At 38.8% G+C, this 27,047-nt stretch overlaps 1 protein-coding gene across 6 annotated transcripts in view; it reads right to left on the bottom strand.

Moving 5' to 3' along the window:
* The window catches only part of CLCN5 (chloride channel, voltage-sensitive 5), a 158,507-nt gene that overhangs the window by 4,431 nt on the left and 127,029 nt on the right, over positions 1–27,047 (bottom strand). For 3 of the 6 annotated variants that reach the window (XM_008576138.1, XM_008576139.1, XM_008576137.1), the window contains 8 exons: positions 16,778–16,929; positions 13,863–13,962; positions 10,660–10,847; positions 7,347–7,469; positions 6,214–6,420; positions 3,244–3,324; positions 2,474–3,016; positions 443–629 (listed from right to left, as the gene is read on the bottom strand). In XM_008576138.1, the coding sequence (XP_008574360.1) occupies positions 443–629; positions 2,474–3,016; positions 3,244–3,324; positions 6,214–6,420; positions 7,347–7,469; positions 10,660–10,847; positions 13,863–13,962; positions 16,778–16,929 (1,581 nt within the window). Of the gene's footprint in view, positions 1–442; positions 630–2,473; positions 3,017–3,243; positions 3,325–6,213; positions 6,421–7,346; positions 7,470–10,659; positions 10,848–13,862; positions 13,963–16,777; positions 16,930–17,068; positions 17,318–19,043; positions 19,230–27,047 lie in introns of those variants that run through there. The other 3 variants (XM_008576140.1, XM_008576141.1, XM_008576142.1) reach the window with 3 other exon arrangements.

Raw genomic sequence — 27,047 nt, 5'->3', positions numbered from 1 at the left:
CCGAGGTTTGCAATCCCGTTGCCGGTCCCCGGTCCGGTACGGGGGCAACACTGAGGGTTGCGATCCGTTGCCGGACACGGAAAAAAGACAAAAGACAAAAAAAAAAAAAAAAAAAAAACATATTAACATCATATTTAAAGGCTACATAGTATAACATACATGGATGTACCATAATTTATTTAACCAGTCCCTTACTGTGCAAATTCAGGTTGATTCTAATTTTTTGCTCTCATAGATAATACTCTGATGCACATTCTTGTGCAGATATCGTCCAAATTTCTGATTTTTTCCCCAGTGTGAGATAGTAGAATTAGCTTTCTTAAAGCATTTGAAAAATGGCAAACCCAACAGGAAATGGTCATTAAAAAAATTCTGGAATCCTGTGTTTAATATCACTCTTTTTTTATGACACTTCTTTGAAACCAATGCAAACACTACTCACCTAAGCAGGCTGCAGCCCCAACCATCGCATAAAGGCCCGGGGTGATGCAGTCAGCTCCCTGACTACACCAACTATTGAAGATGGTCCAGTCTTGGTGGTAATAAGCCAGTTGTTCCATTCCTACTCCTAAAAGTCGACCTGCAATAGCACCAACAGCCATACTAGGGATAAAGAGGCCAGAAGGGATCTGCAAAGAGAAAGCAAGAGATGGTCAGTGAGAAATGATGTAACTGCTTGGCATATGGTAAGGGTTGGAGGACTGACCCTCTGCAAAGCAAACAGGCCAATGACAATTTAACTATGCACTATGCTAGCAAGTGGCTGTAAAGATTTGTGTAATACTACAGAGACTAGAGGTTCCTTGGGACGTGCAGGCAAAGATGACTGCAAAGAAGCTTACCCTGATTCGGGGTCCATCAGGCAAGAGCCTGAACTCTCCAGACCAACACAGAACTGGAGGCAGAAATTAGGCCTTTCCCAAAGAAAAAGGAAAATAGATGGAATTTCTCATATATGCAGACATTTCCCCCAATTTTGAATTCTTACCAATAACAACTACCCTTTATTGACTATCTACCATGTTCTATGCTGGATGCTCTACATACAAGATTTCATCAGTTCTTTATATAACAATCCTAGGAGGTCAGCTTTATTATTCCCAAATGACAGCAAACGTAAGGTTCACAGAGGTTAAGTAACTCACCCAAGGTCAAGATTTAGTAAACATTGGCAATGGGACTTAAATGGAATGCTCATAACCATATTCATATATTGAATCTTAACCCACTGCTCACACAAAAAGGATGGCACATGAGGTTTCAGTTTATTTTGTAACACTGTAAAGACTAAACAATTAAATTTTTTAATGAGATAGTGACTATGGTTGCATGATTAACCAAAGAAGGGACGCTCATCTATCTCCCCACTCTTTTTCTTGACTCCTAGGATACTATAGTAAATTCTTAATTTTCTGTACTAAGAGAGGGAAATGATGATAAGGATAATCAAAACAGTAGATTAAAAAAAAAAAAAAAAAAAAAAAAAAACAGCCTGTGTTTGATTCTGGAATGCATTTGAATCTGGTGTTCTGATTATCTACAAATTCCCTTAAATGAGAGAATGAAGCCACAAGGTGAAAATTAACTCAAGAAACACTGCAAAACTTTTCAGGTCTCCATCTTATCCCTGTGTTGAGGGGATAGATGATGTAGCCACAGAGATTAGAGTACTGCCTAAACTGAGTTGCTGTCTCTTTATTTTCTAGTTTGAATCTCCATTTCCCTCCCTAGAGAACAGAGGGAAATAACTTGATAGTGCAGTGCTAAAGAAATAAACAAAAACCTAGAAAGGAGGAGAAAAATACCTTAACAAATTTTCTTTTCCAGTTTCTTCTGAAACATGGAAATAATAACAAGTATTGAAAGTAAAAATGCTGGCCTGATGTCTGCTTTTGCTAGTTTAAATACTAACTTAGGATCACCTGTGAAATGTTTCCCACTTGTTAATAAATGAGCATTGACACCAACTGTAAAAAATACATTTAGCTATATTATGGGCTGAGTTACATAAAATTGCCATATTAGTGGTCAAAACAATTGAATACTGTAATATTCATTTGGTTCAACCTAATAATTGTGCTTTATGGTAAACTCTAAAGCCATCCTATAAGGACTAAGACCATTGGTCAGATATTGTTTTAATACAAAATGTACTGGAATAAATACCTCACCATCCTTTTTGTGGGGCAAATACATTTTGTCCAGAAAAGGAGAAAACATTTCTTCCTAAAATTTCATCACCGAGGTTTGCATTTGGCCTAACACTAGGCTTGGACAATTTCAGGGAGAGGTACAATTTTCTGGGTAGTTATGAGAACATGTGGAGGTAAAAGAGGCATTTGGGAGTGGCGGAATAATGTTGGGGGGAAGTTGAAAGTGCACATGAACTATCAGGATTGCATGATACCTTGTCTTTGCCCTCCAAAACCCACAGCCACACACACAGCCACTGAGTACCAAAACAACTCCTCACCTTCATGCCAAAGGTGAATATAGTAATGACGATTTTCAGTATGAGAGTCAAAGCCAGCTGCCACATTGCACTGTAGACTCCCACGCCAGCCGGTCTGTCAGGCAGTTCACCCCCCTTGCTTGTATTGAAGCGGTTCTTATAATCGCAGAGCTTGGAGGAATCCAGAAGTCCACAGTCATTGAACAGCTCTGAAATGAGCTCACTTGTGCTCATGCGGGTGTATTCATTGGGGAAAGCCAGGATGGCAGTGATGGCTGTCACGACGAGTACCTCTATGACAGGATACTTGCCCAACTGGGTTGTCTTACGTTTCCGACACCAGGCAATGTTTGTGCGGATAAACAGAGCTCCCCACAGACCACCAAATATGCCCAGCAGAATGAATGGCACAAGCTCAAAGAGATGCCAGGGAGTGTGAAACTCCACATAAAACAGAACCAGGCGACTGTTCCCAAATGGATTGATGGAGCGGAGAGTAAATGCTGCCACCAAGGCAGCAAAGAATGAACGCCACAACGTTTTGAGGGGGAAATAGTAGCTGACCTATGAGAGAGAAAGTGAGGAAGTGAACTTAGTTGATATGCAGAAACTGCTTCAGGTGAAAAGTTGGTGCTTTAGGCATTAGTGTTGAGGATGAAAACTGCCCAAGGATTTCTAGTTACATGGTAAAGTTGGGCAGAACACTCAGGGACTGCAATGTACACAGATATTGGCCAAAATTCCTGACACAAAAGCACACACATGCTCTACAGACCATTAAAAGCCATTACCTCTTCCAGGCTGAATAGTACTCCACCAATAGGTGCCCCAAAGGCAACAGATACACCAGCTGCTGCTGCAGCCGACAAGACCTACAATCCAAAACTCAAAATTAGCCATAGAATAATGCTGCTTTCCCATGTTCGATCACATTTTTAAACATTAAGAAAAATACTTTTACGTGCTCCATATCATCAAAAATGAAGTTCAATTTCTGTTTACACTGAGAGCAATCACTGTAAGCTGAATTCTGAACACACCACACATGGTTCATCTGCTTGAACAGGTAAGAAGGCCTTTCTTTTGCAATTAATTTAGGCATGTGCTTTTACTCTAAATTATACCACCCACCCCCAATATTCCCAAATCAATAACGGAATTTGAGTTTGTAGACCTATTTTTATTCACCACTGAAATGAAGTTCTTACAGTAATGTATTTACATAGCACTTTGTAAAGAAATGCATTTTAAATGAAATGTTAAAGAAGGCTCTACGCTACAAAACTGAAGTGACAATTGGCTCACAGTTTTCAGGAGCTGTGAGTATTCATACAAAAAGTATTTAGAGTTTCCTGTACTACGTGTTCTACTCCATGCCCAGTATGGAAACAGAAATAGGCAAGCAACTAGATTTTTAAGGGAAGAGAAGACCTAAATACGTTTACGTGTGGCAAGGAAAGAGGCTAGGAGGGAGAGGGAATGGAAAAAGTGGTCAGCAGGAAAGAGAGACAGAGATCAGGAAAGAGAACAAGTGATATTTAGAGAGTGCTACCTCTGTGCATAGGCATGTGTGCGCATGGAAAACGTACATAACAAATGCTGGTGATGGCAAATAAACTGAAATTAATAGAAGTACCAGTCCTTCCACTGGATTCTGGCTGCTGGACAGAGGTAGATGATGTGGGAAAGAAAATACTTTAAAGAGAAAGTTGAACAAAATTAAGAGTTTTGAAGAATAAAATATTTCTTGGTAAAATAAGTAGGCAAATTTCTCTGGGAGTGTAGGCTGATCCAGGAAAATGAAGGGAGAAAAGAGAGAGATCTCTGGTGCTAACAGCGAGGACTTCAAAATTCATAGCCAGAATGGCTTTCATTCAAGAAAGGATGAGGACAGCCAACATGCAACATGAGAAAGGGAATTTCGGTGACTATGTTTAGAATGAATTAGGAAGGAGAAGAAAGAGTCAGGTTGACTAGGTTGCTTTAATTGTATGTCTCAGAGACTGTCTACAGCCTTCCTTCTCAAATCTCTCACTTTCAACCATCTGCCCACTTTGACAAGGCCACTGGACACGAAAGGGTTGCCACTGATGGTGAGAATAACAGGAAAAAATAAGTGGAAAGTCTCAATAAGCAATAAGAAGTAAATTTAAGATTCCAATATTTGTATGTTTAGTCAGAGAACTATTTGGCGTCTATACAGACAAACAACCAAATCAAATTCCCCTCTCATTTTTTAATGAACTGTTTGAACAAAAATGCCAATCTGATGGAATGAAAGCAACCAGCAATCTGCAGTTTCAAATTCACCTCCACCCATGCAAAACCAGCAACAATCAACACTTCACTCTGGCCCATTAAAATGTTTAGTCAACTCTAGCTTCTGTTATACATTATTTCACCAATTTAACAAGAACTTCAATTTAACACTGCCTTTACCTCCCTCTACCACATGCCACGTAGCTAAACAACCTACTCAGATTTCCCTCTCTCCCTCTTGCTAGCTTTCCTTTTCTTTTTAACCATGCCAGGAACTTTCAAAATTTATGCCATATTTGAAATCTCAGCATCTCTGAATGTCCTTCTGGGTCTTGTGGTTTAATCTTCTCTGTTTTCAGAAGAAATCACTAGGTTCCAGTTTTGTGAAAAATTATTTTAATGAAATGACCTTGGTCTTGACCCATTCCATATGTGATTACTTTGTAATTCAAAGAAAATAAAGCAAGATCATTATTTTCTTAGATCCTTAATTATAGCAGGACAAAAGTAACCAATGACTTTGAACATTTTTAAAAAAATATTCCTCCTCCTCAAAATAGCATACATTAGCAACTGCATAATTATAAGAACAACTACAGAGATGCTGTGGTGGGACTAATTTAGCTGGGTTGAGGCAGAAGGTAGAGAGAGGTCCAATTCAAAGCAAAACTAATTTAAGTGTGGTGCTGAGTATAAATAACAGATGAAAAAGCTGGCTGCATTTATATTTACTCACACAGGAATAAATGACTTCTTTAAAAATCTACTATTTTTATAACTTGTTTTGTAATAGAAGCAACACATATTTGTATAGAATTACATACAATACAAAGTTAGAGTACTTACTTCTCCTTCACTACCACCTCACTCTCCCACTCACCAGATGCAGACATTTTCAACAGTTTGGGGTAAAACTGCTTTCCAGACTTTGTCTAAGCATATATGTACATACTTTTAAAAAATATTAATTGGCTTATACTATATACATTATTCAGAAACTGGCTTTTTTTAACTTAACAGTGTTTTATAGCCAACATTCCATGTCAATATATATATAGGGCTATCTCATTCTTTTTAAAAGCTGCATAGTATTCTATAGTATGGACAGAAGACAATTTGGTTGCTTCATGGAGACACTGAGAACTCATCATGGGGACAAATGTTCTAGCTGCTGTTCAGCACCCAGGAGACTTGCCTCAGTCCAGCAGACAGACACAACGTGCCCAGCTTTTGACTGGAGCACCCCATTTATAGTATTCTATAGTATGGACAGAAGACATTTTGGTTGCTTCAGTTTTCCCCTATGTTGACAAATACTGCACTATCTCCATACACCTTTGTGCACACACATGCTAGGATGTTTGTAGGATATCCTAGAAGTGAAATTGCTGGGTCAAAGGGTACCTGCATTAACACTGGTAGAATCCCCGAATTCTCGCTCCTAATATTGTCCCATTTACGCTGTCATCCAAAAAGAGACTATTAAAGCTATTTGTTATTACCTCTCGGCGCTTGGCTTCATTCTTCCTGTATTTGTTGAAGCAATGGCACAAGATGTTCCCACAGCAGCAAGCCACATGCACTAGGGGGCCCTCTTTGCCCAGGCTCAAGCCTGATGACACTGCCAGCACCAAGGTGATGGTTTTGATAACCAGGGTCCACTTACCCAAATAGCCCCTAATAATGAAACCACTCAAGATAGTTTTTATCTGTAGGTCAAACACAGAGAGATTGAACATAGACTAAGGAAGTAAACAAGGCTAAAAAGCAAAATTCTTAACCTCATTATAGAAAGAGCACCTTCTGAACAAGTGACATAGAAATGCTTGACCTACAGTGATCCCAATTTGTGGGGGAGCCCAGTAGCTAAAAAAAGCAAGAACTGTTCTTCAAGTTTTCATGTTCCTTTTTATTAGGGGGGGTCATGTGATAACTGTGCAAGGGTGTACTGTAAGAATGAGAGTGTGTGTACATGGAAAAAGGGGAGGTGAACAGGGAGGAACAGGTGTTTTCTTTACTTTACAAAATGGTGGCCCAAGAGGCATGTTCTGGGAGTGGGAGGTTAATGTCCCTGAAACAATCTTAAAGGTTAGATGTAGTCCTGGTTCCCTGCTAAAGAAATTTGTGACTATTACTTGGTCAGGAAACAGAGGGGAGCAAGGTAATCCTGGTAACCTAAAATCTCAGTGGTTTCAGTCACTATCAAGCAATTTAAATGAAAAGTAGTCAGAAATAGGGTTTTAACCAACCCCTTTCTAGCCTAAGTCATACTGTGGGAAATGTAGCAAAATGGTTTTATTTCTTCTGCTCTAAAAAAGCTGACAATACTACTACTTTTCAGGTCAGAATCTTGGTATTTACTCTGGGAATTTCTTGGGTAGGGAGTTGGGGAGGTCTTCAGGAGCCTGGTTCAACAGGAACCCTCAGGAGGCTCAGAATCAACTCCTTTTAATTTCCAGGTGGCCCAAGCTTACAGAAAATTTAAGGGAAGATCTAGAGAGGCTTTAGATGGCCTCAGAATCTGATCCTGTTTAATACTCACCAAATTGTGGTATATGGTGAAATATGTATTTAAAAAATGTAACCAAAAAGGATTCATATTATAACAACTTAGAAACCATTTTAAGAGACTCACCTCAGGGATTCCAGAGCCACAGGCATAAGGTGCAAACACCTTGACAAGAGATACAGCAAGGAAGGCAAATAGGAGAGCCCAGAGGACGTACATGAAATAATTGACTATGTAGGCAAAGGCTCCCTGGAACAGGGGAGAAAAAAGAAGCTTGTTTTAGCCTAGATAGCCTCAGTAAGGCATGCAGCTCTTCTTAGTAATGGTTTTTCAGGAGAGAAGGTCAAAGAGAAAAAGACCAACATTAAATTGCTCAATATATTTCTTTCCAGATTGTCAGCAAAGCAACTACTGAAACACCGCCAGGCCACTTGGTGCTGAAAATGAGATGCTTTGCTACGCCCAAAGGAAATGTACAAGAGATTCTAAGGATGGACAAAGACAAGGAACATTAGATCTCTAGACTTACTCATCCTACCTAACTGTACATCTGTACCCTCTGGCCTACTTCTCTCCATTTCCTCCTCCTTCCTGCCCCTAGTAACCACTGTTCTACTCTCTGTTTCTATTTATTCAACTTTATTTTTTTAGATTCTGCATATAATGACTACATCCTTGAGAGAATTTTGCTACCACAAACTCAGCAACAAGTACAAGAGTAGAAGTTTCGGGCCCTGTCAATGCCAGATATTCCAAAGAGTAAAATGACAATAGCTATTTTTAAAATGGAAAGAATATACTATTGAGATTATTCCCCCAATGATAACAAAGTGGGCCACAAAAGAAATCTAGTTGTGACCACCAGTAACAATTCGCCAACATTAAAGGGCTCACAAATAGTCAAAGCCTTAGAAAAAAGCAATTTTGAATGTTAGGAGGTATGCTTGCTGGTAGAAATATTAGGAGTTGAAACTCACTCGAATTACATAAAATAGAAAACTCAAAGGATTTTTGACGTTCGAAACGTAAAACACTATTACAATAATTCATTGACCTAGACAAGGAAAACCATAATGCTCAGGTTTTTTCTGAGTGGTGAGTTTGACACAGGTTTTCCATTATCTTAGTGCCTCAGAGGAACACATGATTGCTACTACTTTGCCTTTCAAATGTAGCTAGGGAGGAGGAAGACCCTAGAGGCAGGAAACAGAGGGAAAGGGAGGGAAAGTAGTTGAAACTGGCCAGAGGCAGAGACCAGGAGGCCAAATTCTTGGCAGAAAAAGGCTTCTTAAAACCTAGAAAACTCTTTCCCCCGGCAAGGATTTCATTCATAAAAAGGAGAGCCAGAAAAATTTGTCACTCAAGCAAATCTCAATCTCCAGTTGGAAAGTAACTGTTGGAACACTTACACACACACAGAGCTGTAAAGGGGTAGCGTGAGGGAGCCTTGTAGTGATAGAACAGTTCTAAATCTTGATTGTGGTGGTGGTTATGCAAATCTACACATAGGATAAAATTGCAGAGAACCACACACACACAAATCAGTGTGTGTAAAATCAGTGAAATAAAGACTATGGATTGTACCTATGTCAGTTTCCTAGTTTTGCTATTGTACTATAGTTATGCAAGATGTTACCATTGAGGGAGGTTGGGTGAAGGAGACAGGGGACCTCCTTATATATTATTTCTCAACTTCCTATGAATCTGTGATTATTTTAAAAATAAAAGTCTCCCAAAAAAGCAAGGCACACACACACACACACACACACACACACACACACACACACACACACACACACACCCTCACACCCTAAGTTTCAGGGCCTCTCAAACTTTTCTACTCAAGTCTTCCTAATCTAGGAGAGTAATAGAGATACCGAGGTAAGGGATGGAGTACCCAGGAGCCGAGCTGCAACAGAGATCTTGTTTTTTCTTAACAAACATGGAATTTTGCATTCCATTTTTTAAGGATTGTTTACATTTAATTTTTGAAAAAAATATTTACTCCATATATTCAAAAACTGATGCTCTGGGAAGGCACATAACATTTACCCTGTAGTTTCACCTACACTCTGACCTTACCCCAGTTTGAGAAGCATAGACCTAAACCCTCTCAAACATACAGCATATTTCTACCCCTTTTATTGAATCCTTTCCCCAAGCCAATATGCACAGTCATGTATATACATAAGCACTCCCATTTCTGACTTTATTATTTTCCTATCCTTCTTTTCCCATGATTGATTGTGTATATATGTGTACATGACACCTCAAATTGTTTGTGGACCAAGGTGGGTAGTAAAAATAAATTTTAGAAGTACAAATTGGCTGGCCGGTTAGCTCAGTTGGTTATAACACGGTGTTATAACTCCAAGATGAAAGGTTCAGATTTCCACACCAACCAGCTGCCAAAGAGAGAGAGAGAGACAGAGAGAGAGAGAGACAGAGAGAGAGAGAGAGAGAGATAAAAGTACAAACATATATCCTAGTCTTATCTCCCTCACTTCACCAACAGAGTGGATAAGTAGTGAGCTAAGGTGACACCTGTTTTAGTTGGTGGACATCACAGTAGAATTGGGAGTTGAGTTTTTTGTTTTGTATGCTTTTGTTTTCAACAGGAGAGATCTAATATATAACTGAGCAGTAAGAGAAAGGTAGGGAACTGAAAAACAAAGCTACTTTTGCATCAAGAAACATATGACATGATCTCAATCATATGTTGAATCTAAAAAAAAAAAAAAATGTTTCTCACAGAAGAGAATAGAATAATTGTTACCAGAGGCCAAGAGGGGAGGGAAAGTGGTGGATTAATGGGTACAAAGTTATGCTATTTACCCTATGTGAATCAACGTATAGTATAAGCATGTATTGAAACAACACACTGTACCCCACAAATATATACAAATAAACATTTTAAAAAACAAGCTAGAAGACAAGGACAAATGAAAATATTGATTTGATCAGAAGACAGGATAACGGACAATTTTATTCCAGGGTTTCTGTTATTTTGATGTGGAATGTATCATCACTTTTCCAATGTTCTAATGCAATGCTCAAGGTAAAATCTCTCTTGGTGTCTATACGATAAACACATTCTTTGTTAGAAACTGCACCTTACCTATTGGCTGCCTCTGACATTTCTCCTGAAATTATTAGGGAAAGATAAATTCAGTCACGCTGTGTACTAACAACTGAGAACAAACACTGAGGTTATTTAAAACAAACAAAAAATTTAACTATAAGTATCAAATGACTCCACATGGCAGAAGAGATGCAAATAGGGCTGCACTTAACCATAGAGAAAGGCAGCTGGCACTGGTTCCCCTTTTCATGAAAAGGAAAATAGTGGAAGATTCCACAGTTGCCAGGAGTACAGTACAGAAATGAAATAAACGTAATAACAAAATTCAGTGGCTCAGAAATCATCACTTCATGTTACCTCATCAGTGCTGATGATAAGCTGTGACCAACTATTCCACTCTGGGCATTTGTCTCTGTCTTCAAAGGTGACATGATCAGAGTTCCAGCAACAATGTTCATGGTTAAACCAGAATCCTCCTGTGCATATACCTTCTTTTAAGTCCGTCATCCAATGAGCAGAGATGTCTATCAAACCAGCTAAGGAACCTGATTTGGAGAGAGGGAGAGAAAGGCCAAAGTTAAATTCAGTCTCTGAAAGTCTGTTCTTCGGTAATCAGAATAAGCTTTGTCAGAGAAAATGAATGAAAAGGAATCAAAATAACAGACAAACACATACTTTCCTGTTCATGTGCAACCTCTTTCTGATTGTGTATTGGCTTGATTCTCGCTTATTATTTGTCATTAAACACTAGTGTCTGTAGGATTTCTTTATAGGAGGGACTTAGGGGAAAGCAAAATGGTTGGGTGAAAGCAAGGGGCTAGTGGAGTTGTATTTAAGTTGAATTTACAATAGCAAAGACACTGCTTTGACTTAGAGTTTATGAATGCTGATCCATAAAGACAGTCAAGTTTATTAAAGATTATCTTATTCCCGCTATATACACAAGATTGAGAAAATGAAAATTGCCCACATTGAGGAATATTCTATGACTTTTATTTGAGATGGCTTGGGGAGGAGAGCTGACAAAGATTATGGGGAGAAGGGCTAAGCCTTGATAGCAGGATTTTGTTCCATGGACAAGGGAATTTGAGCAATGGCAGGAAGGTACTGTAGGCTATGGGAATTGAATTTATCGAAGCACAAACTGTGATGTAGACATGTTGAAGCCTCCTGAACCTAAGACATGAACATTCTGAAGTTTTCTTAGTGAGAAGGAGCAAGCAGTGTTATACAAAGAACATTCACCAATGAAAATTATGGGAAATAAATAGTGAACTGGGGACTTATGCACTAAAGTGAGCAGACTGATAGGGTTAAGATAGTTACAGTACTTTAGATTCTGGCCTTCTCATCCTTTCTGTCATCCAGATGAAGAAACTCTGGCATACAGAAATTAAATGGCCCAGAAAATAGGGAAATAGTAAAGACATCATAAAATTCATAGCCTCTGTCCCAGACTACTCTAACATTCAGACACATTGCTTCTATTGTTGCTCTCTAACGCTTAAGAACAAAATACCCTGTGTGTATGAGGGTTAGAAAAATATTCACTGACCACCTAGTGACAAGAAATACATTAAAAAGGTGACGATACTATGCCTACATTCCAACAGGCGGGAAGCCATGTCATGTGTATGTTTAGGTAGGTGCTAAAAGTGTTAACACGGATTACTTACATACTTGAATAACCTAGTCAAATCTAACACATTGTTTGACACCTACTCTTGGCCACTCCAGCTCCCAGCCGTCTCTGCCTTCTAAGTCTTGTTGCACTTACTGCCTGGATTCAGAAAAATTAACATGATGTTATACAGTTTAGCTTGTTCTCTGGTTGCTTCACGTATGCATGTCTTACTTTACCCAACACTGGTTCCCTCAAGCCTGTCTAGTTCTCCTCCTCCTTCTCCCAATGGTTCTTTCTTCTCTGGTTACAAATTTTATTAGGGTTCCCTTACCCTAAAGAATAAAATGCTTTTGTCTCCCCTCTCTTTCTAATGACTACTAAAACTTATACACTGGGTGCCTTCCCTTGAAATCTGTCTCCTAATATTTACCTGAGTTGGTTTTTCAAGGTCATTGGTATACTCCCAACTGCTAGAATGCATAACCTTTTCTCAGCCATCTTCCTTCTCCTCAGCCTCTCTGCAATACTTGGCATTACAGACCATCCAGTCTATTATGACCCAGCTCCAAACTGGCCAGACCATTTTCTATTTCTTCTAAGAGCCAGAAGGGGCAGAGTTAACACCTTAGGCCACAAGTTGGCAAATTATGGCCCAAGGATCCCCTACATTTGTAAATAAAGTTTTCCTGGTCACAGCCAGGCTTTGTCTACCCATGGTCCATGGCTGCTTTTCTGATGCATCAGCAGAGTGGAGTAGGTGCTACAGAGATCATTTGGCCCACAAGTCTAAAATATCGACTACCTGGCCACTTTACAGAAAAAGTTTGCCAATTCCTTCCCTAGACAATTTCTGAAAACTCGGCTATGGAGGAGCCATTCCTCATTTGCTGCAGTCATTTTCTATTCTATGGCTCATTAATTATTATGTCTAGGTAAGAGCAGCAGCATCATTAACAACTAGGCACTGTGCTAAGTGCTATATGTGCTATATTTCAGTTAGTACTCTCAGCAAACTTCTAATATAGGTACTTTAATTATCCCCATTTTACACATCAGTAAACTAAAGCTTCCAGGGCTTAAGTAAGTTGCCAAAAGCCATAAAACTAGCAAGGAGTGAGGCTGGAATTCAAATCCAGGCAGTCTAAAACTGGAGTCTGTGCTGTTAACTACCATTTTATACCATCCACCTCCAAGTTTCCTAGCTAACTGCTATTTCAGCTCAAGTTTCCAGGTTGTCCTTGGCCCCATCTTTGAATGCCATAAGGACACACCTCTCAGCATCTCTGCCTGGTATTCTTGACTCTCTGTTTTCCCCATGGGAGGGGAAGCCTGCTTGGGAACCTGCTTTAAAGCTGTATTTGCACAGCAAGTACACTATTCTTAGCTTGTATGCTATTTGAAATGTCAGGGGAGGCTGATGGCATTTATAGGAAAAGCTGGTACCATCTCACCCCTCAGCCACCATAAAAGAATGAGAATGTAAGCTCCTTGAGAGTATGAGCCATATCATACATACCTTTCTGTACCAATGAGAGAGCACATGTTTGAGACACACTTACACAATGTCTCGGGAAGTTCTCTTCCGCATCTTCTCCCATAAACCCCATGCAGTATGTGTTTAAAAACTGTCTCCAACAGAAGGGTTCTTCCTCAAGATAAGCACTGAAATGCAGTACTAACATCACCTTAAAATGGATATGATATCTTATAGTGTACAAAATGCGTTTAAATGCATTTCCTCCTTTATTAAAGGAAGGTGATGCAGGTATTAGTACCCCTTACAGATGTAAAAACATTGAGCTTCCCAAAGGTTCACCAGCAATTTATTTTAGGCAGGAAAGTTGGAAAACACAGCACTCAACTCAGTTCATGACCTGGTGGAAGAGCACCCCACAATTTTAGGAGATTTGTTTTGAAAAATAACAGTTAGCCATACCTGATAAAAGCCCAATAAGGAGCATCAACAACCAGCCAGAAAAAGCATCACTCACACTGTGAATTAAGGCCCATGTTGACTCTTTGCTTTTATTGGTAATCTAGGGAAAAATGAGAAAACGTTAGTGACTCTATACACATCCTTCCTTTTTTCACCTCAAAATTGCTCAATAAAGAAACACAAGGACAAATCACCTGGGAATAGAGACCAATTTAGAGTTGCTTCTCACATAATCTTTAGCTGAGCCAATTTCACTAAGAACTTTGAGGTACTGAACCACACCTTCATCTACAGTATTGCAGTGCTCACAAGTACCTTATTTAGGGCTTCCCTGTTCAGCTGCTAATTTCTTATGGCATCAACCTGTTTGTATATTGTAGTGGTCTCTTTCTGTACTGGACATTAGATATTCCAAGGATGACCTCTTGATTCACAGCAAATAGTTTGATTTTTTTTTTTTTTTTTTGGAGAATAAAAAACATGAGCTTATTTAAGTGATAAAAGTACAATTTGAGGTTTACTGCCTGGGGTTATGGTTCAGGTCAGGCAAATTCCAAGACTTGATTCCACAAACCCCTAATTTTACATTGATCACTAAATTGCTAAATTGCTGTGGAATGAATTCTGTCTCCCAAAGTCCATGTATAAGAAACTAACCCCCACCGTGAAAGTGTTAAGAGGGTGGGAAATCCTATTATGGTAATTAAAAGGTGGGGCCTTGAAGAGGTGATTAGATTATGAGGACCATGCCCTAGTAAATGGATTAATCCATGGATGGTTTAATAGTGGTCATGGGCATGGTTCTGAGGTTTTTGAAAGAAGAGCCAGTGGGGAGGTTAGCTCTCTCTCTGACTCATATCACTTCACTGCATCGCTGTAGAATTACCACCAAGAAAAGCCCCTCACCAGATGTGTTCCCTGGACTTTGGACTTCCCAGCCTCTGAAACTGTAAGAAATAAATTCTATTGTTTTATACATTACTTAGTTTCAGGTATTTTGCTATAAGCAACAGAAACAGACTAATACATAAGTAATATGAGTGATGCACCTCTTTTCATTTTCAAAACCCTGCTGGCAATATCTGAGGCTATCAAGAAGCACAGGAAGTTTTACCTTTTAGGTCCTAGCATTGTCAATTTAACCCTTCAGTGCTCACATTTTTAAAACCTGTTCTGACAGCTTTGTCATTGGTCCTTCTCCCTTCTCTGTACCTCTATTTCTTATCCTGAAACAGTGATGTAGCGACCCCACCTTCCTCTACAGGAACATCACAAATAATAATTATAAAAATTTCAAACACAGTTTTAAGATTAATTTTGACCTTTGACTTTACATTTCCTATTTCAGCGCTGAAAATGAATGAGGTTACATTTTTCCTTGTGACACTGTTTCCCTTCTGATAATAAAGTTAATCTACAAAAAAGCCCCATTGGACCATTTGATAAACCTACTTTAATTAGTTTTAGATTATTCATTGGCATCATTTGTCTCAGATGAAACTATTAATATGATGGGAAATATGCCTTTTTTATATCATAGGTGACTCTCATTTTTTAATAACATGTTGACTATGCAACTGATGATAAACTGATCTCTGAGTTACAGATAGCAGAAACTCCAAATTCAGCAAGATTCTAAATTCTAAAGCCTGACTGATGAATTGATATAAATAGAATTTGTGTTCCCAAATTGCAGAAATTTTATGAAAAACATAAAATGTTTTATAGAGATCACCTTTTTGAGTTGTGATAAGAAAACTCAGTGGAATTACCACAATCCAAGGATTAAGAAGGAATTTCTCAAAACATGTACCCAGGATGACCTGACTCCTGAGTTCAGATGGTCATGAGAAAATGAGTCAGGAGCTGAGAAAGGCTTTAAAATGAAAAGCAATCTCCACCTGATTGCTTGGGAGATTTGCTTAGCTCTGAGAGAAGGAAATCATAAACTTAGGAGAGAATGGAGTCAGCTTAAAAATCAAATTTTAAATTTGAAGTTCAAGCAGAAATAGTAAGAAAGAAAAAAAATTATCCCTATTGTATGCTGAAGAAGTGACTCACCAGAGGACCACCTACTGAAAATCGCTGGGGCTGGGCACCTGCCTTTTAAACAAGTTCTCCCTACAGCTCACACACAAACTAGAAATCATGATTCCCTAATTCAAATGATACAGAGCAACATGTTAAAGGCAAATGGCCTTGGCAGACTACTCTGAGAAGTTTTCAAAGTACTCCACAAAGAGAAAAGTGAGGAAATTCTCTTGCCAAATTCAAAAGAACCTGTGTCCTAGGCATAAGTACCATCTATTACCTATCACATTAAATGAATGTCCTTAATTTTAATTTGATTGGTCTTGTGGTTTTGCTGGAGTTGAATGCATAAATTTACTTTGGTTTTATGGTTGTACAAGAGCTATAATCACAAGTTTACCTTGTAAGTTTCAGTGAAGACTAGGGCTCTGAGAATCTTTTCTTTTATTCTTTTAAAAGGAGCCCATTTACTTTTCATAGTTTTAAAAGTCCTGCTTCAAGGGAAAAACCATAAAACGGAGATGAGATGGGTGAGGAAGATCATTGGTATTTATTTTGCCACCCTCACCCAAGTTTGATTTCACCTCTTTGAAAAGGCATTTATACCCATCTCAGGGCTCTAAAGATCCTTTACAACTATTTACTATAGGAAGATAAATCATCGTTAAATATAACTTTTTAGAAAAAAAAAAGTTAGGATAAAAATCATATACAAGATGTCTTTAAAAATAAAAATAAAAAATGAAACCCTACATTGCCAATATAAACCAGATTCAGCCACATCCAGGGCTGAAGAAATGAAAGAATAGAAAGAATACAGATCCTAAACTTCTTCCCCTGGTGTTTCCTCTAACACTTAACGCATGTACCATCTTTTCTCTTACCTCTCGGTGCCTATCCCGGTCTCGAGATTTCTCTCTCACCCAATCAATTGTATTGAAGTCATCATAGGTCCCTACACCAGGGATTGGCTCCTCCAAGAAGTCCATGATCCTATTTGAAGAACCTATTCCTCCACCATTGTATGACTTGTTCTCTGTATTGAACAGGAAACAGACATTAGTACTTGAGACACTCTTAACATTTTTATTATCTGCTTTCTGAGTTTCGAAAGGTGAGCCCTTAAACTATCAGATGATTATGGTCAGGGTGTGCCAATAAAGCAATATAACAACCTGGTGGGAAACATCCATCACATTCACAGGTTTCTGTGGTTTAGGCACAAAATGATGAGTGGCTAAAGGCAGTGTGGATGGGAAGGGACAGATAGAGTGACAGTACAAAGAGATAAATGACAAGAGTTGATGTGCAATGGGAAAGGATTTATAAAACAAAACACAGAAAGGAGCTTGGAGCAGCTTAGACATTTCAGCTTATGGAAAGGAGACAAAAGGATCAAAGGTCTTTGCACACATATCACATCAAGAACCATTTTACATTATAAGGCAGAAATTCAAACCTATGTGGTGGCTTTTGCTTGACTGGGGACTCCAAAGAAAGCATGTCAGCCTCTTCAATAGTTAAGCTGGATGGAATGTACAAATTTCCCTTCAGGAGGTATAAGGCTTTGGTCCCTGATGTAATGGGCCTGTAGAAATTCTTGCTAAGTATGTCAGAACAGTCTAAGATTTACAAGAAGAGATTTAAAGAACAGTTCACGGCTCAGTAATGAAATGTATCTCCCTAATTCTTCAACCAGAAGAAACATATCCATTTGTCCACCCATCATAGTCCCTCATTTGCTTTGCTTTTAGCATTTCTATTACAATTACTTATGCATGTACTTTATTTTCCTTTCTAGACCAGAAGCTCTTTGCTGGTAGCCCTATATCTGATGCATCATTGCCTTGTCCACAGTGTCTACCACATATCCAAGACTCAATATCAGCTGAACTAAAATTTGTTTGATGATGGTGGGGATGAGGGACAACTATTTAAACACAGAAGCTGTACTCACACAAGGCTTAGCAAACTTGTTCAAAATACTTCTGCAATATCATCTGATGGAACAATATTTTGCTATTAAACACAAAATGTAAAACAGTATTGAGGAATTTATGCAAATGCACACTGGAGAAAAATGCAGAGTAATGCCATCATTTAATTCACCCAGCCAATGCTTACATTTGCAGCACCAACCTTGGCAGGGACAAGGCTTCATCCAGACTGTTTGGTAATGAATTCCTCTGCAGAGAAGGCCCAAGTGGGCCTGAGCTGACTTCCTCTCCTCCCATCTGCATCTCCACCTTCACTGTAAACTCCTAACAGACAAGCATTCTCATGGGGTAAGTTTGAATGAATACCCCAAGGAATACCTGTTTTACCAAATGTAAATCTTATAAATACCTAATTCAGCATACCTTTCACAAGCAATGTGCACATTTCAAAGGAAAAGCTCTGCAGAGTCCAAATCATCTGAAGGGTGGGAGTGGAGTGGAGGAGGTGAACAAGTTAATCTTAAAACCCCAAACCAAAGTCCTTTCCATATCTTCACTGTGCCTGGTTGTAAAATGGATGGCTGCTGAATCACCAGCCCAGCATTTCCTATCATGTCAGTGTCATACTGATAAAGATGAAAGCTGATGTGTTTTGAGAGCTTGGAGGGGAAAAAAAAGCCAGCTAGGAAATGAGGGCAGAAAGAGAATTAAGTATGGTGGGGGGGAGGAGGGGGCAGGGACCAAGCTGTTTCAATTCTCTAGTGAAATGCTGATATGAACACAGGATACCAAACAACCAGAAATTTACTTTTTAAGGCAGGTTAATGCTTCAGTTGAATTTGCTCTGGTTTAAGAGTTCTCCTTGAAAGAGGGGGAAAAAAAGGATTTTGTGAAACGGATTTAAAAAGCATCCAACAGCTATCTAATCTTACACTATATATCAAACGAGGCCCCCAGCTTTGAGGATATTAAAGCAAAATGAAGATCTGCAACAGCTTCCTAGCAGGAAAGAAAGAATCCTATTACATCACTACGTAACATGAGCACCGCAGCATCCTCCTTTGTAGTCGGTCTCTTGTTAGAAATGCAATTGCCATGCCACTTTCAAAGAGCAGGCAGTGATTAGAATCCTACAACTGACTGCTTGCGATTCTCCAGATCCCCTGCTCCCGGGGGCATGCTACAGTCTTTGGTCCGGCTCAAGTCTGCTTACCTTCAATCACAGTTTTCTTTTTCTCTGCCTTAAGGAAGAAATAACCTTGGCAGCCCGCATTTGGTCATTTAGGTTGAGGAGCTTTTACAGAAGTAGCCCCACTCTGAAGTGCTCTGGAAGGGCACTTGCTGCATTCTCTGCCTTTCACAGCAACAAACGCCACCTAAAGAACCACCAGTGTTCCCGGCGGTCAGAATGTGATGTCACTGTTGGAATCACGTGACCAGACCCTTGGACCAGCCTTGGAGAAAGGAAGATTTTTAACTGAGTACAGAAGCCTTAAAGATGTAGTCTCATCTAAACAAATGCCATCAAACTGGGGGTGGTTGGGTCAGCACAGAAAACTGGGGTCCAGACAAGTTTTAGTCTTCAGACCTCATTTAGCAGAAAGTCCAAGAAGGCAAAGTAGAAATATCTAAAAGCACTTAGAGTTATAGGGGTCCTGAAGAAAAAGGAGAGAGGCAAATATAGGAAAGGCTTTTTAAAAAGTGCACTGGGTAGCAGTAACATGGATAAAATCTCACAAACATAAGGCTGAGTGAAAGATACCAGACATAAAACAGCATATAACGTTATGATTCTATTCCTATACTTTCAAAAACAGGCAAACCTAAATTATATTGTTTGGGGATGCAAATGTAAGTGACTACATTATAAAGAGAAGCAAGAAAATGACAAAAGTAAAGACGGGAGCTACCCAGAGGAGAGAGTCACCGTCTGGGAGGAACACATGGTCAAGGCAGGGCTTCCAGAATGCTGGTCATTTTTCTTGATCTGGGTGGTGGTTACCTGAGTGTTCACTTTATAATTATTCTTTAAATTGTACACATATATTTTATACCCCTTTCTCTACGTACATATCATAATTAAAGAAAAATGTGAAAAACTAACTGCATATGAACTTACTATACAAGGCCAGTTCTTTAATAGCACTTCGTCACTTTGGAAACCCAGAGTACAGTGAAGAAAATGAGCTGTTTCTTAGTGGCAGTGCTCTACCCAGAAAGCAACATCAACTCTGATATTCATTAATCTAGCCTGGGTGAAAGTAGCTATTGCAGGACTGATAACAAATTCTCTACTATGTTCCCATCATTTTAAAGAATTTCCTTTCCCCAGCCCTATTACGAATGCTATTTTTAAGCAGGTCTTAATTAATTGTGCAATAAGGCCAGTCCAGTAAAGAAGAATAAAATTGCTATCTCCCAGCTCCCTAAGTGAATCTGCAGGACAGCCATTGTTAAACATTAACCCAGTCACAGTGTGCTCCAATAATTGAACCCTAAGTGTAGGACTTTGAAATGTTATTACTCTCATCAATTCTTAAGGCTCGATGCATCCTGAAAGGTTAATACAACAAAACCTTATAAAATGTGAGGCACTGTATGAAACCTGTATGTTTTTAGTCAGTCCATCAATATCATATTTCACTCTCTTGATGAACTAATCTGGCATTAATGAGGAGAATTAAAATGAAGTAGCAACTGATAGTATTAAGTGGCAATGAGCTACAATGCTGTAAAAGGCAAAAAGCTTTTTGAGTTCCAAGTGTGACTGTATTATATAATTAAACTTTTAGAAAAAGTACACATATCTTATTCAAAGAGGATAACATGCCCAACGTCATAAGCTTCCTTTCAAAGTCATTTTTTAATAAATATGATTTTACCTGTAGTATCTAAAGACAGAATTCACTTACATTATCTAATAAGACTTACACTATCTTAGTAGATTATTTCACACTTCAGCAGATATAGTATTTAGCAGTCAATTTAGCAATGATACTATCTTTTTGGTACTTAGAAAACATGTAGTTCTATGGATTGCATAGCTGGTGCCATATTAATAACTTCTAATAAAAGTTCATGTATTTTTCAAATGCTCTATCACTGCTTCTAGGGGAAGGACTTTTGTATTCCACATAAAGTTACTTCCTTTGAGAACTTGAGGGCTGCTAGCTATGATGAAGTCCTCATACTAAAATGAGATCTAATTACAATTTAGATTAAGAAATGAGGCACCCATATTCAGAGTTTGACATGCTGTATTTCTTCACTTCTTTTCTACCCCTCATTTCCTTCTCTGCCAAATTTGTAATCTCTAGTACATATTCATTATACAGATTGCCAAGTGTAGGTCAATTGATATTACTGTGAAAATAAGATAAAGAAATGCTTACCAATTTTTAATGCATCCTGTGATAAAAACCCAATAATAGAGTTAATATTTTGGACCAAGCAAGTTATCTTTCTGAAACACAGATCTGACCAGATCCCAATTTCTAAAATATCAGTGGCTTCTGATATTTTGTAATGTTTTGAAAACTTTCAGCACATGAAGATCCCTAATGGGCATTTGGCACAAGTATAGAGCGGGAATGTATAAATATTCATCATAATTTTTAGAATATGAAAAATAAAATATTTTAAGATATATAATAGTAACGATGATGACAATGACACTGCTACTATTTTAGATTTCATCAATGAGAAGGATTAAATTGTTTGCACTCTTTCACCAAGATATCTATATTCAACTTGATGACAAAGAGCTTTAGCTGCTGGTCATATTCCACATCCAGTTGATTTCTTTTCTTAGCATTTTTTAACATTTAGTAGAAAGAAAGAGTAAATTCATAAAACTCAGTTGTCATGAATGGCAGCAGAGATTAACTAACCATTCAGGAACAACCAGTAAGGTACAAATAAAGTAAAATACAAAGGGCTTTTCAAAAACCAGTGCATTAAGAGTTAAGCTTCTGGTATGTAAATACGCTGCCAAAGAAGGCAGAGTAAAATTAAACAATGAGCCTAAATGTCAGACTGCAGTACTTAGACGAGTCTAGATTTTTGCCTCTATAAGAAAAAGTAAAACTAATTTCAAGTAAGTTTTGAGGGCATAGTGAACATAATGTATAAAATAATTTAATGCTCTAACAGAAAAATGATTCAAGTCAAAGTACAATTAGATCTCAACTTGAATAATAGAAGAAAAACCCCCAAAAGGCTAATTTGCACTGCCTGCGTCCAGGAAAAACATACAGTAAACTACTCACATAAAAAAGTCAATTATTGAAACAGCTTTCCCCTAGGTTACACTTAGCTCTAAAGACTTAACAATGGGTCTTTAGAAAAACACCGCCTTGAATGAGGAGGCGTATAAATGAATGCATTTAATCTACTTCCCATTATGAAAAGCACTTTCTAATTTTTTCCTAGAAATCACATGATGCTTAAAACTAGAAAACCCCTTAAAATACAAGAAAAGAAATTTCCATTTGAGAATAATGTTTATTTCAATCCCTAACCAATATGCCATTAGAAATTTACCTGGGGGTGCTTTAACAGTAACCAATTAAGTGAACTAGTTAAACACTAACAAAAAAACAAGAGGAAAGAGGGTAGAAAGAAACCTCATGCGTAGACCTTGAAGTATTGCTTTAGTAATATCACAGCTGCATGAGGGCTTACTAATTGGCAACAGCCTAAAGAAATAAGCACTCAAAGAAATGGTGTGGGGCTGTTGGTTCGTATCACAGGACTTGAAAACAGTCCTTTTAAAATATATAGTTCAGTTTTAGAGGGATATATTGTATTTGTGCAAGACTGGAACCACATCTAGAAAAAATTCAACACTATGCCTAGCGCACATCAGCAGATCTTCATCCTGTAGTCATTTAAACTTTACCTTCATTCAACAGCAAATACAAAGAGCCTGCTATATGCCACTTCTTATTTCCATTCCTGCACCCTCTTCCCTTCTTGTACTTGTTCATTCATTCTAGATGTCCCAATAAGTCATAAATTCTTTCCCATTCCTTTTCACTTGTATGTCTGAGAATACATCACAGCTGAAACCCTATTATCAACATTTGTAGGACCTTTCTACCTAGCATCTTGTGGCTCCATTTTGCTTTCCCACTTACCCAAACCCAGTGGACAAAAAGCAAATGTTGGGGGAGTAGCCCTCCCATCTAAGCCCTGGATAGTATCACTGGACCACGTTATGCTTTAATATACTATCTTAGTTTGACCTCTGGGACACTTATTCAGGGTGACTATTGTGTTGGTATCTATCCGTATACCACACTGGCTGTTAAATACTGAAATACCTCTCCAGCTATAGATAAATAGCCACTCTTTCCTGAGGACTCTCCTCCCCTCACCCTCTAGAAATTCCTAAAGTTTCCCATGATACAGCAGCTGGAATACCAGCAGGCTCCAGGACACTGCCCCAGAGCTATGTCTGACATCCAGTCTGATTGGTCAATGCCTATGTTGTTTTGAATATCACCCCTGCACTCATTTCATTTAGGGATCCACTGCTTTAGTTCCTGCTTGCTGGTTAAAACTTGAAGGTGTCTAAGACCTAAGAAGGATAACAAAGAAGAAACTATCCCAACACCGCTAAGGCAATAAAAAGGGTGGTGAGGGATATGGGTAATGACAATGGAACTGCAAAAAACCACAACAAATCCATGATATACACTACTGAAATGAAGTTTGAGAGTTATGAGAAGAATTACAGGAAGGGGGGGCATGACCAAAAGGATTGGGGAAAGCTCTAGAGACAAACATGAATCTAGATCCTAACCCACCCTCTGACTAACACCACCTTGTTTCCCATTGGATACAGCTCTATCCCCACTGGGTGGTAGACATTTGCTTGAGGTGTATCTCTTATGTGCCTCCTATTCCTGGCATCTGCCCTAATCTGGAAGTTCCCAAACCAACCCACTTTCATCACCAATGGAGTTGGGATACTAACTGCCAGAGTTATCAGTTAGGAAAAATAGCATGAGAATTTTGGTATCCGCAAGTTCCCACTGGACTAGAATGCCACAGAAATCAATGTAAGAACTAGAAGGGGAAAGATTTGATGAAGTTGTTGAGAGGGCTATCTATATAAAGAAAACAGCCCTTTGTTCCATTACATGCTCTTCATTCCTTCCTTCTCAAATTTACACATTAATGGGATTGACAAGAGGATGGGGAATGTGATAGGTAGGGAGACACCGCCCTAAAATGCACATTACATACCACGGTATTGGGAAATCCTTTGGGCAGCATGAGCCTTCCTACCAACTTGTAATTACTGCTTAAGAAGCAGCAATTCTCCAGTTCTTCTGTACTAAGGCTACATTGGTTTTTCTCTATTAATCCCCAAAAGGAAGTTGGGGACAATCGATTAGCAATTATTCACTAGCAGGGAAAAAATCTTCAAGAGCAAATACTAATTAGGAGATTCTTCTTGAATTCATGGGAATAGTTCGATGTTGTGGATAGAAAAATGAGTTTAAAAAGCACACACATATATACATATAATTACCCTTAAAGAAACAGTGGCACCTGTGCACATCAATGTATGTATGCCATTCATTGCAGCACTATTTGTAATAGCAAAAACCTGGAAACAATGAAAGTGTCCAGTAAGAGGGAAATAATGCAAGGAAAGACATAGACTGATGTGTACTGAAATAGAAAAATCTCCTAGACATATTATTTTTTTAAAAAAAGCAAGTCAGAAAATAAGAAGAAGAATATATATATATATTTTAAAGTATGTGACTGGATAGAGAAAGAACTGAAAAGATTACACTGAATTCTTTCTAATGGTTGTCTCTGGAGTGGGAAGAGGGGGACTTTTGCATTTTATAGAAATGTGTATTGTTTGAATCTTTTATAGTGAAGTGTATTTATGTGTTATACAAATGATTTTGAAAAGAATAATAATAACAATGTAGCTAGAAGGGTAACGACAGGACACTGCAAAGAGCAGATCTATATTCTGGGAGGCAGACCACTAGGACTTTTATGGACAAAGCAGGTGATAGCTTCTGGTGAACACTAGGAGGAAAGCCCTGAGAGGAAATGGCTTACTTAGTTTTTAAATGAAAGTCAATGGGAAGAAAGTCTTTGTGATCAGACCTATGGTCAGCAGTGAGAAGATATGGATATTCTAATCCTAGCTCCACAACTCACTAGTTGTGTCACCTTGGCCAACTGCCTTAATTTCCATGAGTTTACAGTTTTGCCATCTGTAAAATGAGGGGGTATGAGCAAGTATGATTTTTAAGGTCCCTTCCAACTTCATATTCCATCATTTTAGCAATGATTTTTTTGTTTGGTCACTTATATATTGTACCAAATGACTTCTGAGGGGACCTTATCTTTGAGGAATTCCAAATAGTATTTTAATTGCACAGTTATCTGAGAACACTCTTTTGGCAAGATCATAAAATGGCGCTACCAATCCTTAGAAAAGAATGGTAAGACTCAGCTGGCTCATCAGTGAGGTATAGGACAACCTAGCGTCTCACTGGGACCAAATATTTTCAGCATGTGGTTAACCAGAGCTATACCAATATGGCTATAGTATCTCTGGAGTACCTGGTAGCCCCAGACCCCAGAAACACACATTGCATATCCCATGAAGCATTACAGCAACCCTTTCCTCTAGTACATGTCATAAATTGGAACAAAGTGGGGCTGAAAATAATCCTCTCAGGAATTACAATACTTCCAAGGAGTCTCTAAAATATATTTCCTTCAAGAAGGGACCAAAGTGGTTTCATTAACTGAAAAATAAATGAGGAACTCTCGGACTCAGCACCTACAAGTAAAGAGCTTAGAAGTCTTTACTCCCATCCTTACAATAAGAAAAGGCTGGACAAATCAGTGATTTTTCATGGACTCACAGGAGAACTGAGGTTGCAGAGGAAAATGTCATCCCCAAATCTGAAGAAACAAGCTTATTCAGAGATACGGCCGAGGCCTGCTTACCTGGAGTAGAAACAGCTGGAGCCATAAACTGGTATGAACACTTAAATGGCAACTTGGGTGAACTGCTGGAGGCTGTGCTTGGACTGGTGTATGTCTGAGAAACTTCCCGGGACCAAGATCTTAGCAGCGCTCCCACACCAAAGCACTACCTCTAGGAACCCCACCAGGTTCTCACAGTGAAAATCCAAGAAAGAGCCCTTCCTTGCTCTGACAAGGGAGGGAAAGAGTAATTATTGTGAAATATGCCCAGAGACTTCTCCATAACAAAGGTCTATGCTGCAGGGAAAAATACTTTGTCAGAGCCTTATCCCAGTTGGGGAAAGGGCATTTCTCCCACTCCAGCCTCCTCTAGCCTTATTGTCTCACCTAAGGAGGAAAAAACATACTCAACAGGGGCCAGGGTTTCAAGGAAATACTAGGGGTCTTCAAAAATTCATAGAAAGATCTGTATTATCTTTTAATTATATTTTTCCACAACTTCATTTGAAGTACCTTCACACATAGGGAATGCTGCAGTCAGCAAAGGGAATAGAGGGCAGGGTGAACATAAAGCTATATTACTGGAGAAAAACGTGTGAAGGTCACAGACACAAAACATAGTCCCAATAAAACACTGAGATTTAATCAGAGGATTATAAAATTACCACCTCCCCCATATTTTGCCACCACACCAACAAGGCTCTGGTATAATACCAGTGGATTACATTTGAAAGAGCTGCAAGACACAGAATCACTAGAGGAGTTGTACTTAGGGAAACTCAAAATCAAGAGAGGAGACAAAAACAAGGAAACTATAGGAATTTAAACCCTCTGACACCTAGTTACATCAAACATTAAACACAGCCCAACTCCCAGCCAGTTGCCCATAAATCCTAAAAGAATGGAATTAACCTAGAAACCAATAACAGAAAAAAAATAGCTGGAAAATCCTCAAATACCTGGAAATTAAACATCATGTTTCCAAATAACCCATGGGCCAAAGAAGTTTCAAGATAAATTTTAAAATATGTTGCAGTAAATGAAAATAAAAATATAACTTAAAATGTGTGGGATGCAGCAAAAGCAGTGCTTACAGGGAAATTTATAGCATTAAATGTATATATTAGAGGGCTGGCCCGGTGGTGCACTGGAGAGTGCGCCGCTTGGGAGTGCGGCAGCGCTCCCGCCGAGGGTTCGGATCCCATGTGGAGACCGGTTCCCGCTCACTGGCTGAGCGCGGTGC

The sequence above is a fragment of the Galeopterus variegatus genome, unplaced genomic scaffold (genome assembly GCF_000696425.1).
Source record: "Galeopterus variegatus unplaced genomic scaffold, G_variegatus-3.0.2 Scaffold1298, whole genome shotgun sequence".
Lineage (NCBI taxonomy): Eukaryota > Metazoa > Chordata > Mammalia > Dermoptera > Cynocephalidae > Galeopterus > Galeopterus variegatus.
This window is presented reverse-complemented; position numbering and strand designations above follow the sequence as displayed.